The sequence below is a fragment of the Bubalus kerabau genome, chromosome 5 (genome assembly GCF_029407905.1).
Source record: "Bubalus kerabau isolate K-KA32 ecotype Philippines breed swamp buffalo chromosome 5, PCC_UOA_SB_1v2, whole genome shotgun sequence".
Classification (NCBI taxonomy): Eukaryota; Metazoa; Chordata; class Mammalia; order Artiodactyla; family Bovidae; genus Bubalus; species Bubalus kerabau.
Window position 1 is genome coordinate 119,073,226 of NC_073628.1, and position 16,143 is coordinate 119,089,368.

Consider the following 16,143-nt stretch of genomic DNA (forward strand, 5'->3'; position numbering starts at 1 on the left):
GCAGGAGACGTGGGTTCAATCCCTGGGTCAGGATGATCCCCTGGTTGTGGGAAATGGCAACCCATTCCAGTATACTTTGCCTAGAAAACTCCATGGACAAGAGGAGCTGTCGGGCTACAGTCCAGAGAGTCTCAGAGAGTTAGACACGACTAAGCACTTGTGCATGTCTATCTCAGATCAAGGCTGACTGCAAGGAGAGCAGTCCTTTCTGATCTTGAGGAGAGAGCATATAAGAACAGCAGTGGATCAGTGACTCCTAATATACTTCAAAATGAGCTCGTTCTCTTCTAGTGCAGGCCATGCAAGGGCATGTTGAAATTTCGTGCAATTCTGTACGTCCATTGTTGTTCATTACTTCTCTGTAAGGGACGCTATTGCACAACGTCCCCATGGAATTCTCCGAGCCGCACATAACAGAGAAGCATTCATGTTCCGCTGCAGTCAGTACTTGACTCCAGTTCTGAGACAGGAACGGTTTCTCCCCTACTCAGAGAGATTAGAAATACTTCACCATGGAGGGGACGGATGCAGAATTCCTTGGCTCGACCCTGTGTGGACAGGAGCTGGATTCTCATTGTCCAGGCTGTGGTCCCTTCCTCGTCTATCAATCCCTTGACCACATGCACTGTAGGGTTCAGAGCAGGAAGTATTAGTTAACTTTGTGTGCTTGGTTCTGAACATCTGCACCTGAATCTTTTTGTTTATGGAAGGAATGTGGCAGCGAGGGCTGAGGGTGGAAGGCAGCAGAACATTCAGAAGCTAAATATTTTCTTGAGGGTGTGTATATCCAGGGTTAGTCTTCATGTGCGTGAAGGCGAGGTGGAGGGGGAAGACCTTCTAAGCTGTATAGTGGCTGGAATACTTTCCAGATAAGATCTTACTGATTTTCTTCATTGCTTGGCTCCTTCACTTTGAAGTCGCATTGTCTACTTTCGTGTGCCCCCAAGTTACGAAGATAGTATAGTAGCTGTCATTGGACTGGAAAAACGGAGACCTAGTCCTCTTTTTCTATTAAATGGTAGATGAATGAGACCTTCTTGCTCTGTCTACTGTGAAATGAGTAGGATGGACAGATAAGGAGCAGGGAAGTATAATGAGAGAGAGAGTGTGTTAACAGGCGTGTGGCAGGTCTCAACTGTAGTTGTTTACTGAAATAAAAACTAGCTCCTAAGTTTCCAATTCTTGATTATTCATGATTACAGGTAGTTCTAGATAACACAGAATATATAAGCCATGACTGTTCCACTCCACTTTCTGTATTTACTTTCTTATTTATTTTTGGGGCCACACCTCGAGGCATGCAGGATCTTAGTTCCCTGACCAGGGATCAAACCTGTGTCGCCTGCAGCGGCAGTGTGGAGTCTTAACCACTGGACTGCCAAGGGAGTCCTTGAAGTAACATCAGTCCTCCTGCATTGTCCGTCCATCGCACCTGTACAGTGGGAACTAAGTGCTTCTCTAGAAAATCATACCTCCTCGAAGTTGTCCGTGCCGTTACCTGGCAGCTTTGTCTCTGTCCTGTTTGTCTTCTTTCTCTTCCGTTAGCTTTCTGCTAGTTTCTGTCTTGGGTCTCCATTCTCTTCAGATATTCCCTACCTAACATTCTCCACAGGCTTTGCCCTCAGCCCCTTAGCAGGTACCCTTGATTGTCACTGCACAGAAAAAATAGTCATCAGTTAGAATGCTTTCAATTTCCATCCCCTGCTGCTAAGTCACTTCAGTCGTGTCCGACTCTGTGCGACCCCAGAGATGGCAGCCCACCAGGCTCCCCCGACCCTGGGATTCTCCAGACAAGAACACTGGAGCGGGTTGCCATTTCCTTCTCCAGTGCATAAAGGTGAAAAGTGAAAGTGAAGTCGCTCAGTCGTGTCCGAGTCTTCGAGACCCCATGGACCAAAGCCTACTAAATCCCTTGCATTTGCACTCAGGTAGAAGGCAAGGCGCAGGCTTCCTCCCATATGGAGCCAGTCCTTTCACAGCGCTGAATCACATTCTTGTTTCCCAGCCTCTTTTCTCCAGTCTTTCCCTTTCTGCTGACTGGAACATGACAGCAATGTCTTCTTGTATTTTTTGTCACCTTAAAGGGAGGCATCTTCCCTGGCCCTGTATCCCTCCAGCTTTGTGGTCTTCTCTTTCTCCTCCACTTTATCGAGATGTTAGACCAGGTTGGCTGCACTCACTGTGTCTGCATTCCCACCACTGGTCTGCCATGGGTTCTCAGTTCCAGTTCAGTAAGATCCCTGCCAGTGGGACTATGCTCACTAAGCGCAGCAGTGACCTCTTTTTTTTTTAATATAAATTGATTTATTTTAATTGGAGGCTAATTACTTTACAGTATTGTAGTGGTTGTGCCGTACATTGACATGAATCCGCCACGGGTGTACCTGTGTTCCCCATCCTGAACCCCCCCCCCCCACTTCCCTGCAGTGACCTCTTTGTGGTGTGAAGCTAGTGGATGCTTCTTAGTCATTATGCAGATTTAAACACCACTGCTTATTTATTTCCCTCTTGGCTTCCATGATATCTGTACTCTCTGACTTGCCCTCCTCCCTCTGGTCTTCACAGTCCCCTCTGTCACTTCTTTTTCTGGCTGTGCTTTAAATGTTGATGCTCTTCAGCATGATCCCAAAAGTCAGCTTGCTTCTCACTCAACACTCCTGCCCTCTTTGGTTGCAACCATGGCAGTCTTCATTATCCAACTGCAGGCTATTGAGTCCTAGATCTTCTTTTAACTTTTGAAAAAAACTAAAAAAAAAATTATTTTGGCCACACTGTGGGGCGTGCGGGATCTTAGTTTCCTGACCAGGTATTGAACCTGTGCCCCCTGCATTGGAAGCTTGGAGTCTTAACTGCTGAACCACCAGGGAAGTCCTTGAATCCCAAATCTGTATCTCCATCTTAGACGTCTCTCTTGGGCCTTCAGATCATTCACATCCAACTCCCTACCAGACGTATTTTTTCCTGTCTTGGTGACCATAGACACCTTAAATCTTGCGTAGCCAAGATAGACGCATCTCCCAATCGTACCCTTCGCTCCTGCCTCCAGTTTTGCTTAACCTCCTTTTTTATCTGTTGCAGTGGATGGTATGGTATGTCTCTCCATTTGGTTGTTTTTAAACTAGGAAACTGAATGTTATTCTTAATCCTACTGCCTTACGGAACACGTAGAAGGAACTTCAGCAATGAAACTGAATGTCAATAGGGTAAAAGTAGAGACGGCTATCGGAAATGACTTCTGCTCCCCTCCATCATTTACCAAATTATTATTGATATGGAGGTCTGCTAACTATGTGTCTGAGAGACTGAGTCCATCCGTTCCTCTCTATTCCAGCTGTCCCTGTATCAAGTGCAGCCACTGTTAGCCCGGATTACTGCCACATCTTTCTAACAGTTCTTCCCACCTTTAGTCCTGTCCCTTCTAACCTAATCTCCACACAGTGGCCAGAATGATCTTTCTAAAAATCAAAACTGATCATGCATTTCTTGACGTAAATCCCTCAGTTGGCTTGTCAGTGGGAGTTGAAGTTGCTCTTTAGCATGGCCTCAGGCCCAGCATGCCCTGCTTGCTAGCTGCCTTGTCTCCAGCCACTCTCCCCAGTCCTAGCTGTACTCCACCCCTCTGTGTCCTCTGTTCTTTCATATATCCTGTTCCATCTGCCTGGCCTAGCTAATCCCTCTGCATTTCTCAGGTCTTGGGTTTAGATGTCACTTCCTCTCGAAAATGTTTCTTGACCTCACAAATGTGGGTGAGGTGACTTTCCTCCAGGCTCCCCAAACCTCATGTCCTTCTCCGTCATAGCATTCATCACGTGGAATTGCAGTGGTCGGCACCCATGGCTGGGTTGGCCGCAACACCGAAAGTCATGCATGTGTCCATCTTGTCATGTGGAATGTGGGAGCCTCCTTTCCAGATAGCCATAGACTGCCACCTCTTTCAACCGTAGCTAAAAGTTAGAATGAGAAAAGCAGCTCTGAAAATGAGGTGTGGGGAGATAGGGCCAGTGCCAGCAAGCTGGCTGCTTCAGAGCTTACTGCTAGCAGAGTTGCTTTTCTGATGTTCCGTGTCGACACTGAGTGACCACATATTCCTGTTTCTTTCAGTGTGTGGCTTTGTGGTGCAGATGTTTGTCTGGGACACTGGATACCCAGATCCGTTTTACCTTCTCTCCTTTGATCCATCCTCCTGCAGATTGGGTTGCTAAAGAACAATGAAATGGCAGAAATGTAGACAGAACAGAAAAGCAAGGGTAATCTGTAGTTCAAAGATAAGTACGTAAGCCTTTGAACATCCCAAGCCACTTACTCATGAGTAACTAAATTGTTTTACCATTCCAGAATGTTTTAGATAGTCTCTGGAATACCATTGATACTGTATTATAACCTCGCCCTCATTCACAGGTGACTTCTTTACATTTTTGACACAGTAGAGAGATACAGGTTCAGTTTGCATTCTTTTAACAGGAGTGTTGTAAGCTGTATTTGCATGACCTGTGTCCAAAGTGTTGTAGTGCTTCCTAGGTAGAAGGTCCAGGTTTGTGTTATATTCTCTGGCAACTGTATCAGGTAGGCCCTTGTGCAATCAGGCTCTTGTGTGTGAACATCTCCAGGATCCTAGTTCAGGGATTCTCTTCTGTACTATATTATAGTCATGCTTTCTATTTGTATGTTTCTGCTGTTTAGTTGCTAAGTCATGTCCAACTCTTTGTGACCCCATGGATTCTAGCCCACCAGGCTCCATGAGATTTTCCATGGCAAGAATACTGGAGTGGGTTGCCATTTCTCTCTCCAGAGGACCTTCCCGACCCAGGGATGAAACCCAGGTCTCATGCTTGGCAGGCAGAGTCTTTACCACTGAGCCACCTCTGATAATGGTACTGAGAAACAAGCCAGCTGGCCTAGTGTTCAACCAACGTAATGCTGCCAAAAACCTCAAAGCCTTAACATTTATATCTCAGACTAGATTGAAGAGACAATTGTCTTTAAGCTCCAATTTCATGATTATATATACAGTTATATATATAAACATATATATACAATTTCATGACTATATATAAAATTCAGGATATATATATTATATAAACTCTGTATATAATTTTATAACTAATCAAGTATATGCAGATATGCAGAATCTTAGTTTGACCTTCCAGCAACTCTTTGAGATAGGTGGCTCAGGGATCATCACTCTCATTTTTTTTATTTTTGAAAAAAATTTATTGATATATAGTTGATTTACAGTATTGTATTAATTTCTGCTATACAGCATGGTGATTCAGTTATATATATATTTTCTTTTTCATATTCTTTTCCATTATGGTTTCTCACAGGATATTGAATATAGTTCCCTGTGCTATAAGTAGGACCTTGTTATTTATCCATTCTATACGTAATAGTTTGCATTTACGAATCCAAAGCTCCAAATCTTTCCCTCCCCAACCCCCACCTCCCCCTTGGCAACCACAAATCTGTTCTCTATGTCTATATCATCCTCATTTCTACAGAGGAGAAAGTGATGGACAAAGCACTACAGATCCCACTGCTAGTAATTGAGGAGTCAGGATCTGCACTTCGGTCTTGCAGTGCCCAGTCCTGTGTTTTTTTCCTTCATACATACATCTTTATGTTCAAGATCTTATGTGCGTGAATGTGTTTCATGTATATGGGTACAGTTACACCCCTCTTTTAAGATCTGGACCATAGAGTCAGATTTGGCTTATCTGATCAGTTTTATCCTGGATAAAACTGATTTGAAGAAGAGAGCCTGGACATCCCCACCCAGGTTGAAGTCACCCACTCAGTCCTGGATGGAGTAGCAGGGTGGCAACAGACCTCCCTCACCCGGCGGAGGAGGGGCACTCTGAGGAGTGAGGGAGAGGAGGCGGGGGGCCGGCTGCAGAGAGGAGAGAGTTGAGGAGATTCCAGGCCACACACGAGCATCACTCCTCCCCGGGGGGCAGGTGGGTGTGAGGAGGTGAGACAGTGGTAGAAGCCTCTCCTCAGCACTTGGGAGAGTGCAGGAACTCCTCCCCTCCAGGTCCTGGAGGAGGCTTCTTCACGGGAAGTTGATTCACAGAGAAGAGACCCCCTGTGTCTGACACATCTTGTCCCCCGAAATATACAATGTGGGTCTGAGCAGGTAGTTGTGCCTGAGAAACCCTTCTTGACAAAAACTGATCGGAAGACCCATTTGTGAATGAATGGCGTTTAAAACCAGTTACACGTAAATCTTTTATTTTTTTTACAATTATTTTAATTGGAGGCTGATTACTTTACAGTATTGTGGTGGTTTCTGCCATACTGCACAATATCTTTCTTACCCACCTGAAGTCCTGCTGGCCAGCACCCACACCGCCCAGCCGTCAGACCATGTTCTGGCCTGGCTGCCGCACGGCGCTGCCAGACCCAGTGACCGGGCTCCCAGAGGGATGACAGCCCGTTGGCTCCTGCTCCTTGCTGTTGTTCCCTGCTCGGCACTCATGTCCCATATATTCTCTTCTGAATACAGCTTTTTTAAACTGCCTTTCTCTTTTCTGTCTCTCTCTGTTTTTGTCTCTGTTCAGCGACTGGAGAAGTTTTTTTTCTTCATTCCTACTCAACTCCTGACCTTATCTCTCAAATTTCTCTTCCAGAATCTGGTAAAGAAAGAAAGATTAGTCCTGATGATACTCTTCTTGCATCAAGAAGAGAAATTAAAATGAATAAAAAATGAGTTTTTTAAAATCTTGGAAGTACCCAGAAGAAAGCTAGCAAATATTTTCCTTTCTGTCTTTTAATTAAGCTTTTGTAGAAGCAACAGCGTTGAGGATAAAATGCACTTTGTATAAGTACATAATATACTGTCAGTTTTCCTGGGAAGCAAAATTTCAACAGCACACATCATAAATGGGCTTTTCTGAGCCAGCTTCTGAGCCCAGGGAAAACACGCACTGTTTCCAGGCTGAGAACTGCCTGTCGGGCACAGCCAACGCGTAGTGCGTTCGGGAACCCTCTTGGTCTAGTTGCGCAGGGTGGTTTGTGTTCTCTTTGTCGAGTTCCAGAGCAGAGTGGGGATAGAAGAGGGTTCTTCACTTCATCCACATGACTTACAAGCATCCACGTGTTCGCCCCAACAGGAAAAGCATTTGACATCACATACGTGCGCCTCAAGTTCCACACCAGCCGCCCGGAGAGCTTCGCCATTTACAAGCGCACGCGGGAAGACGGGCCCTGGATCCCTTACCAGTACTACAGCGGCTCCTGCGAGAACACGTACTCGAAGGCAACCCGTGGCTTCATCCGGACGGGCGGCGACGAGCAGCAGGCGTTGTGCACAGACGAGTTCAGCGACATCTCTCCTCTCACCGGGGGCAACGTGGCCTTTTCCACCCTGGAAGGAAGGCCCAGCGCCTACAACTTCGACAACAGCCCTGTGCTGCAGGTAGGCACCGGAGCTCGGCCTAGTGGCCGCTGGGTTGTTCCCATGTGGGGCGCGGGAAGATCATCATGGGGGGGAGGGGGCCGCGTGCCCGCTTTTGGAGGAAGGGTCAGGACAGACAGCTGGACTTTATTCTGCTCCCCGGTGTACTCTTAATAAGTGAAGGAAAGTAGTTTCGTTCCTGCTTCCCCGTTGATGTTCTTGTGTTTGCGTGCACATGTATCCAGGCATGTAAACTTTACAGATATTTTTAAATGCTGAGCAATTTTAACTTGCATCTCTGTACTTGCAGTGGAAATATTTTGCTCCTCTACCTTCCTTTTGAAGGAGGGTATTTGAATGAATTTGCTGGGTGTTTTTTTTTTGTATCCCGTCTTACCTCTTTGATTTGACAAAATTAAAAAAAATGCTTTTAATGTTGGCAAGAGGGAACAACTGAAATAAGATGTTTAGGAACTCTACCTTCCTTTGCTATTTTTAGAAAAGTTTTTATTTCTTTTTGGCTGTGCGGGGTCTTCGTTGCTGCGTGGGCTCTTCTCTAGTTGTGATGAGTGGGGGCTACTCTTGCTTGTGGTGTGCAGGCTCCCCACTGCAGTGCCTTCTCTCGTTCCTGGGCAGGGGCTCTAGGGTGCACGGGCTTCCGTGGTTGCAGCACATGGGCTCAGGAGTTGCAGTTCCTAGGCTCTGGAGCACAGGTTCAGTAGCTATGGTGCATGGGCTTAGTTGCTTCCTGGCATGTGGGATCTTCCGGGATGAGGAATCAAACCCCATGTCTCCTTCATTGGCAGGTGGATTCTTTATCACTGAGCCACCAGGGAAGCCCCCTTTATTATTTTACAAGGAAATTTTGGTTGTCTGGCACTGTTGCCAATCATTATGAAAACTCTTCATCACCTAAAGGCACTGGTTTTTATGTCGAGATGTGAATTTAGCTACCCTGGTGTAGTGCTTAAGGATGGTGATAGAAACTTGTCCCTAGGTGGCAACCGATTCAGAGTTCTTTTTTCATAAATTCTGTGTGCGTGTTCCTTATGCACTACAATTTGGAATCTCTCTGTATTGCTTAGATGTCTGTGACCTTGTCTTATGTTCTGGCTGTTGATTTTGGAGGGGTGGATGAGTGTCCTGCCACCCTGAGCACATTCACACTGATCAGAGAGGCTTCCGTCACGTGGCTGAAGCTAACATCTAAATGGGGGCAGCCCATATTAATTTGCTGTGACTGGATGTGGGTTTGCAAGTGCTACATATACTTTATGAAGAGCTGTTGTGACTTCTGAGTAGGGAATGCCCCTGTTTTTCTGGGTGTTTTGCCTTTGTAGCCTCTCATTCTCTCTCTTGGAATTTTTTATGTTCAAGGACTCTTTGTCTAATTTGGCTGTGTGGCTTTGGACAGTGGAAAAAGACGAGACTATATTCTGTCTGAGTCCAGTTCCTCCCTTCCATTGTATTTCTGTTGCTTGCTGGGGGGTCATAAATCTTGATTTTGATAAACTCTGACGGTTCTGGTGAGCAGTGAGTATGTTTGCAAAGGCCTTTCAGAAAATTTCTTTCAATGGCAGGAAGATGTATTCAAAATAAATGGCAGAAAGAATAACTGACTCTAGTAGATGAAGAAACAGATTACCTAGGGGAGAAATGATCTACAAATACTCGCTTTAAAAATTTTTTTTTAATTTATTTTTAATTGGAGGATAATTGCTTTACAATGTGGTGTGGGTTTCTGCTGTACAACAACGTGAATCAGCTATAAGTATACGTATGTCCTCTCCCTCTTGAGCCTCCCTCTTGTCCCTCCTTTCCTACCCCTCTGGGTCATCACGGAGCACTGAGCTGGGCCCCCTGTGTTACACAGCAGCCTCCCACGAGCTAGCCGTGTCATGCATGGTAGTGTACTTACGTCGATGCTGCTCTCTCAATTCATCCCACCCTCTTTTTTCCCTGCTGTGTCCACAAGTCTAAGTTGATCAACTGGCATATGTTTCCTGGCTTTGATTCTTTCTACACAAGTTATTGTATTTTACTGTCCTGGAGAGGGACCATGTAGTCAGTAGGAAAAGCAGTGAGGTAAACTGACTGTGGTTTTCTCGCCCCTTTGCTAACGGTATGCCTTGTTAGCTTGTCTTAAATCAGTTCCCCAGCTATAGGAGTTCTGATGTTTCTTATTCTTCACGCCTCAGAAACTCATAAGACTAAAGGTGACAGAAGGCTGTGGGCATTCGCAATAGATTTGGCCAGTTGGTATCCTTATGCAGAAGCATCAGTTATGTGTCTCTGGATGTAAGAGCTTTGACTCTGATATACAGCTACCAAGGAAAGGCAACTGATCTGACTGGTAGCCGATCTGACAGTGAGGACAGAGGCAGATGGCTCCTACCCTCATTGCTCCTTGTGCCTCCCTGTAAAAGCTGTGATCTCTCAGAAACCTTCCTTCCTGGTTTCAATGCTGAATATTGCTGAGCATGTAGTGATGTATAATAATGATTAACATTTATTATAGCACTTACTATAGTGTGCCAAGTGTTGTTCTAAGCCCTTTAGATACATTAAATGTATTAACACATTTAACTCTCCCAATAACTCTGTAAGGTAGACACTTTTATTATCTCCATTTTACAGATGAGGAATCAGAGGCCCAGAAAAGATAAAATCACTGGTCCCAAGTTACACTGTTTCTAGCCACTAAACTGGGATTCAAAACCTAGAAAGTCGAGTTCTAGAGTGTTTCCTTTAAGATGCCCATTTTGAAAGAAAAAGTCTCAGATTCAGCTCTTGAGAAGCTTTTATTCAAGAAAAGCTGTGATAAAGCTGAAGCCTGTCAAAGACACAAGTGCTAAACACAGAGATCTGTACAGCTATTTACACTACAGACGGCTAAAAGATTCCTGACATTGTGACCGTGAGTGGGAGTTGTTATTGGAGTTCCAAGTTTGGATATGGTGAAATCACCATCTCTTCTCCTTTCTAATTATACATGGAGGCCTCACGGAGATTAGCCTTGATGAGCTCTCTGTGTTGTTCTATCTGCCAGGTGTTTGGCATGGTGTAAGCAGTGATTCTTAATCAGGGGTGTGCCTCCCTGTCTCATGTGAAACCTTCTGAAAACAGACGCCTTCAGCTCTGCACTTGGCTTGTTACGTCTGTGTTGGTGATGCTGAGGTGCAGTCCCAGGAGAGAACTGAAAGTGGGTGTGGCACCTTTGGGTCATTATATGTAATACACCACTCTAAAACTTAATGGTTTTAAACAGCCATGATTTCTTGTTTCTCATGATTCTGTGTCAGCCTGAGGTCACTCCCTGGCCAGTCAGCTGGGATGGAGCTGGGTTTATCTTCTCCCTGTCATCTTACCTCCTCAAGGAGGTAGACTAGGCTTCTTCATGTGATTGTGAAAGTATTCAAGAGGGTAAGTCCCAGGGCATGCATATATATCAATCCTCTGCCTGTATCACATTCACTGATGTTTCTTTGGCCAAAGCAAGTCATTTGCCCACCTAGAATCAATGTGAAAAGGGAATACACAGGGCTTGGACACTGGCAGGCATGATTCCTCAGGATCATTGTTACAATTACCCCAGATGTAAACATCTGACTAAAATTACCTCAATGAAAGGGCATTTATTATATGCACTCAGATCTCATAAAACCTAGGGGAAAACTGTGTAACCTTCCTTCTTGTCCTCTGCCATTATGATAGACCTGCCATCTTGATCAGTTGTAGTTTCTGCCAGTCTGCCCATTTGCTTGTTGTTCAGTGGCTAGGTTGTGTCCAGCTCTTTGCCGTCGCATGAACTGCAGCACACCAGGCTTCCCTGTCCTTCACAAGCTCCTTGAGTTTGCTCACACTCATGTCCACTGAGTCAGTGATGCCATCCAACCATCTCATCCCTCGCTGTCCCCTTCTCCTCCTGCCCTCAATGTTTGCAAGCATCACAGTCTTTTCCAGTGAGTCAGTTCTTCGCATCAGGTAACCAAAGGATTGGAGCTTCAGCTTTGGCGTCAGTCCTTGCAGTGAATATTCAGGGTTGGTTTCCTTTAGGATTGACTGGTTTGTTCTCCTTGCTGTCTAAAGGACTTTCAAGGGTCTTCTCCTTGGTAAATGTTAATCTGAGCACCAAGTATATGCTAACCAGCAGTGAAATGCAGTGAACAAAAACAAAAAAATATCCTGCCCTGTGGAGCTTATAACCTGATGTGGCAGTGGTGGGGTGGGCAGGTGGTGGTGATGGAAGCGGGCAATTTTGATAAAATAGTGATGGGAGGTAGGGAGTTGGAGGTGGTGGTGGTGGTGGCAGTTTTAGATAGCACGGCCAGGGAAGGCCTCACAAGAAGCGACATTTGGGAAGGGTCAGGACAGAAGAGTACATCTGATGGGTTCAGGCCAGTGTAACGATTGATTGCTTTGTGCTGGGAAGTGTCTCCCAGATCTGTAGTACTGGTTGGGGCAAAAGGGAAAGGGAGATGGAACAAGATGGGCAGGGGGAGACAATGACCAGCATATTGAACAGGGTTGTGGTGCTTTGTGAACTCTGTTGGCTTCTCTAGGCTGGCTTTGGGGTGCGGATATAGAGTGGAGAGACGGGACATGTGTATTCAGTACCTAATGTATGCTGAATATTGAAAAGCGTATTTCATTTAAGCCTTTCTACAGCCTTGTGACGAAACTAATATTATTTCTGCCTTGGGGGATTCTGAATGGTGAAGTAACAACTTAGATCCAAGAAGGGAAGAGTCAAGGAGAAAAATATAAGGATATTAAAGGAAGTCTTTGAGTAGTATAATAGATTTAATGCCAGAAGAAGACATAAGTTAAATGACACATTAACTGTTTAGAAGATTTTGTCACATACATGTCTCTTATAATAATTCAGTGCCTTTACCATCTTTTCTGTGTTTTTATTTTCTGACAGGAATGGGTAACTGCCACTGACATCAGAGTAACTCTCAATCGCCTGAACACTTTTGGAGATGAAGTGTTTAATGACCCCAAAGTTCTCAAATCCTATTATTATGCAATCTCTGATTTTGCTGTGGGTGGTAGGTAAGTAAGCCATTAAATAACCTTGAAAGCCATAGAAGCTTTGGTGTAGGAGTAAATGCAGCCACTTATTTACAAGGGCATTAATAATGTTGTTAGACCTCATTATCCTGGAAACAAAGTAACTAGGTTTTCTAAAACCTTGTCTAATCAACACATTCAGTTCAGTTCAGTCCAGTCACTCAGTCCTGTCCTACTCTTTGCGACCCCATGAATCGCAGCATACCAGGCCTCCCTGTCCATCACCAACTCCCGGAGTTCACCCAAACTCATGTGCATCGAGTTGGTGGTACCATCCAGCCATCTCATCCTCTGTCGTCCCCTCTCTTCCTGCCCCGAGTCCCTCCCAGCATCAGAGTCTTTTCCAATGAGTCACCTCTGTGCATGAGGTGGCCAAAGTATTGGAGTTTCAGCTTCAGCATCAGTTCTTCCAATGAACACCCAGGACTGATCTCCTTCAGAATGGACTGGTTGGCTCTCCTTGCAGTCCAAGGGACTCTCAAGAGTCTTCTCCAACACCACAGTTCAAAAGCATCAATTTTTTGGCGCTCAGCCTTCTTCACAATCCAACTCTCACATCCATACATGACCACTGGAAAAACCATAGCCTTGGCTAGACGGACCTTTGTTGGCAAAGTATTGTCTCCGCTTTTGAATATGCTGTATAGGTTGGTCATAACTTTCCTTCCAAGGAGTAAGCGTCTTTTAATTTCATGGATGCAATCACCATCTGCAGTGATTTTGGAGCCCCCAAAAATAAAGTCAGTCACTGTTTCCACTGTTTCCCCATCTATTTCCCATGAAGTGATTGGACCAATAAACACATTCAGATCAGATCAGATCAGTCGCTCAGTCGTGTCCGACTCTTTGCAACCCCATGAATTGCAGCACGCCAGGTCTCCCTGTCCATCACCAACTCCCGGAGTTCACTCAGACTCAACGTCCATCGAGTCAGTGATGCCATCCAGCCATCTCATCCTCTGTCGTCCCCTTCTCCTCCTGCCCCCAATTCCTCCCAGCATCAGAGTCTTTTCCAGTGAGTCAACTCTTCGCATAGGTGGCCAAAGTACTGGATACACATTAGTGAATTCTTACTGAGCATGTAAATGCAGAGCCCTATGACAGGCACTGTGAAGCTACTGAGAAAGTGCGGGACTGACACTCACCTTCTGAGAAGGACCTGACCTTCTGGGATCCTGCAGATGAATGAGGCAGGCGCTGTGTGAACATGTGAAAAGTTAAATGCTAGTACGGTCACATGCTTTAGATAAAGAGATGTCGTATATCAGAGAATGCTTACAAGACAGTCAGGCTAGAGAAGCAGATCGAACCTAAGCTGGACCTCGAAGAATAGGTAGGGTTTAGATAAGGAGAGAGGATGTCTGGGTTAGGTGAAGGAGGATGAACATGTCATGAGCAAAGATTTAGAGTTGAAAGAATCTAAATCTCCTTGATGGAAGGAACATCTTACATGAATTTGTAGAGTTATAAACCAGAGAGAGTTTGATAGCCAGAGTCCTCAGACAGTGGGCCAAGAATCTTGGACTGACTTCTCCTTGTATTAGCCTATGAAGTCTCCAGAACAGAAACATGATCTTTGTATGCTGTGTCCCTGGTATGGGATTGAGGCTCAGGGGAAGCTGATGGAAGCTATAACCAGTGAAAAACCATGTACTCTTTTGGAGTAGGGCTCTGATATCAGAACAGTAGATCAGGAAGGTGAGCTGCAGGCAGAGTGAAAGAATATGATTGAGAGAATTTTATATTCCTGTTATGATGCTGTCATCTAGGTGTTAGGTGACAAATGCCAGACATGGGGTGGTGACGACAGGGTGGAAAGGAACATTTAGGTGCATTTTGTGAAGGAAGAGTTATCAGCATTTTAGTCAGAGAAGATTTGAAGGTTTAGCAATCAGGAGAATGGTGATACCAATTTATAACAATATACATGGAGAAGATGAGCTCATTTGGCGAGATGGTGAGTTCAGGTATAAAATGTAAAGCTGTAAGTCATGGAGGACATTACGTTTGTGTAGCAGTCAAGGACAGAAGCTTGGAAGAAAGAGGCTAGCTGGGGGTATAATTTGGGATTCATCCTAGTGCACTGTAGATATTTCAGAAGTGTTTGAATGTGTTATTAAGTGGTGCTTGAACTGACTGCTGTCTTTAAAGAGCGAGTGAGGGGCACGGCAGGGCAGCAAATACTCATGGGGATTTCCACAAGTCCTTACTGTTCTAGTGCCTTCGTCTTAGGGATCCGTCAAGGATTCTTACCCCAAACAACCCGAAGGAGTGTCTACCAGAGATCCATATGGTGGTGTCGTGTCTGGCTCTTACTGTCTTCAAATCAGAATGCTTTAAAATCATGATGATGGATAACTGCTGACATTTATTGACTTGTTATATGCCCATATAATCCTGGGCACATAAAAAGAGTAACCTCTTGATCTCAGTAACTCTATGAAATAAACATTATTTTCATCCTTCTCTTACAGGTAAGGCACAGGTTAAGTTACATCTGTAAGTCACAGGCAGCCTGGCCTCAGAGTCCATGTTCTTTTTTTTTTTCAATTGCAGTATAATTGCTTCACAGTGTTAGGTTAGTTTCACTGCACGCAAAGTGAATCTGCCATATGTATACACCCGTGTTCTTCTTAACCACTACACTTGGCTTCTTCTTGAAACACACACATTTCACTTCAGGAAAGGGTCCTACAGATGTCCTCAGAAATCGTCGGGGACTTTCTTTTTATGTCCAGTTAATGCTCTGCTACTGCTGCTGCTAAGTTGGTTCATTCGTGTCCGACTCTGTGCGACCCCATAGGGGGCAGCCCACCAGGCTCCACCGTCCCTGGGATCGCCAGGCAAGAACACTGGAGTGGGTTGCCATTTCCTTCTCCAATGCATGAAAGTGAAAAGTGAAAGTGAAGTCGCTCAGTCGTGTCTGACTCTTCGAGACCCCATGGACTGCAGCCCACCAGGCTCCTCTGTCCATGGGATTCTCCAGGCAAGAGTACTGGAGTGGGTGCCATTGCCTTCTCCAGTTAATGCTCTAGCCCCAGTTAAATAAAGCTACCTTTTTTGGTCAGAATTTTTCTTCATAACTAAAAACACAGCCATTACTTAATCTTGCTCAGTTCCTCAGTTTACAGTTGTGCTTGGTAAACTCAGAAACATTCAGAGGTTGCTGTTAATTCTCCATGAACATCCTTTCTCTGTGTCCAGTCAGCACTTTCTAGCTGTTTTTTCTTTTGAGTGTCTCTTCTCTCCCCAGGTGTAAATGTAACGGACACGCAAGCGAGTGTGTAAAGAACGAGTTTGACAAGCTGGTGTGTAATTGCAAACATAATACTTATGGTGTGGACTGTGAAAAGTGCCTTCCTTTCTTCAACGACCGGCCGTGGAGGAGGGCGACCGCTGAGAGTGCCAGCGAGTGCCAGCGTGAGTGCCCCGGGCTTCCATCTGCTGAGCTGTCTCTAGGACTTTGGGGGGCGGGGGGCATGGGTGACTTCCTTTGATTCTTCCTTGAGAGGAAGAGCCTGCAAGGCAGTGCTTCTTCCATAACTTGAGTGTGTAGAGAGAGAGATATATATATATATAAAACCTGCATGCACGTCGGAGAAGAATCGTAGATGTGTGGAATTGGCCATAAACATAAACTTGCAGGTTTTCTATTTCCTTGAGGAGCATACCTA

General features: G+C 45.2%; 1 protein-coding gene across 1 annotated transcript in view; it reads left to right on the top strand.

Annotated features, from left to right (window-relative positions):
* The window catches only part of LAMC1 (laminin subunit gamma 1), a 119,228-nt gene that overhangs the window by 66,508 nt on the left and 36,577 nt on the right, over window positions 1–16,143 (top strand). The window contains exons 2-4 of the mRNA XM_055582894.1: window positions 7,110–7,414; window positions 12,321–12,451; window positions 15,723–15,889. Of these exons, the coding sequence (XP_055438869.1) occupies window positions 7,110–7,414; window positions 12,321–12,451; window positions 15,723–15,889 (603 nt within the window). The remainder of the gene's footprint in view (window positions 1–7,109; window positions 7,415–12,320; window positions 12,452–15,722; window positions 15,890–16,143) is intronic.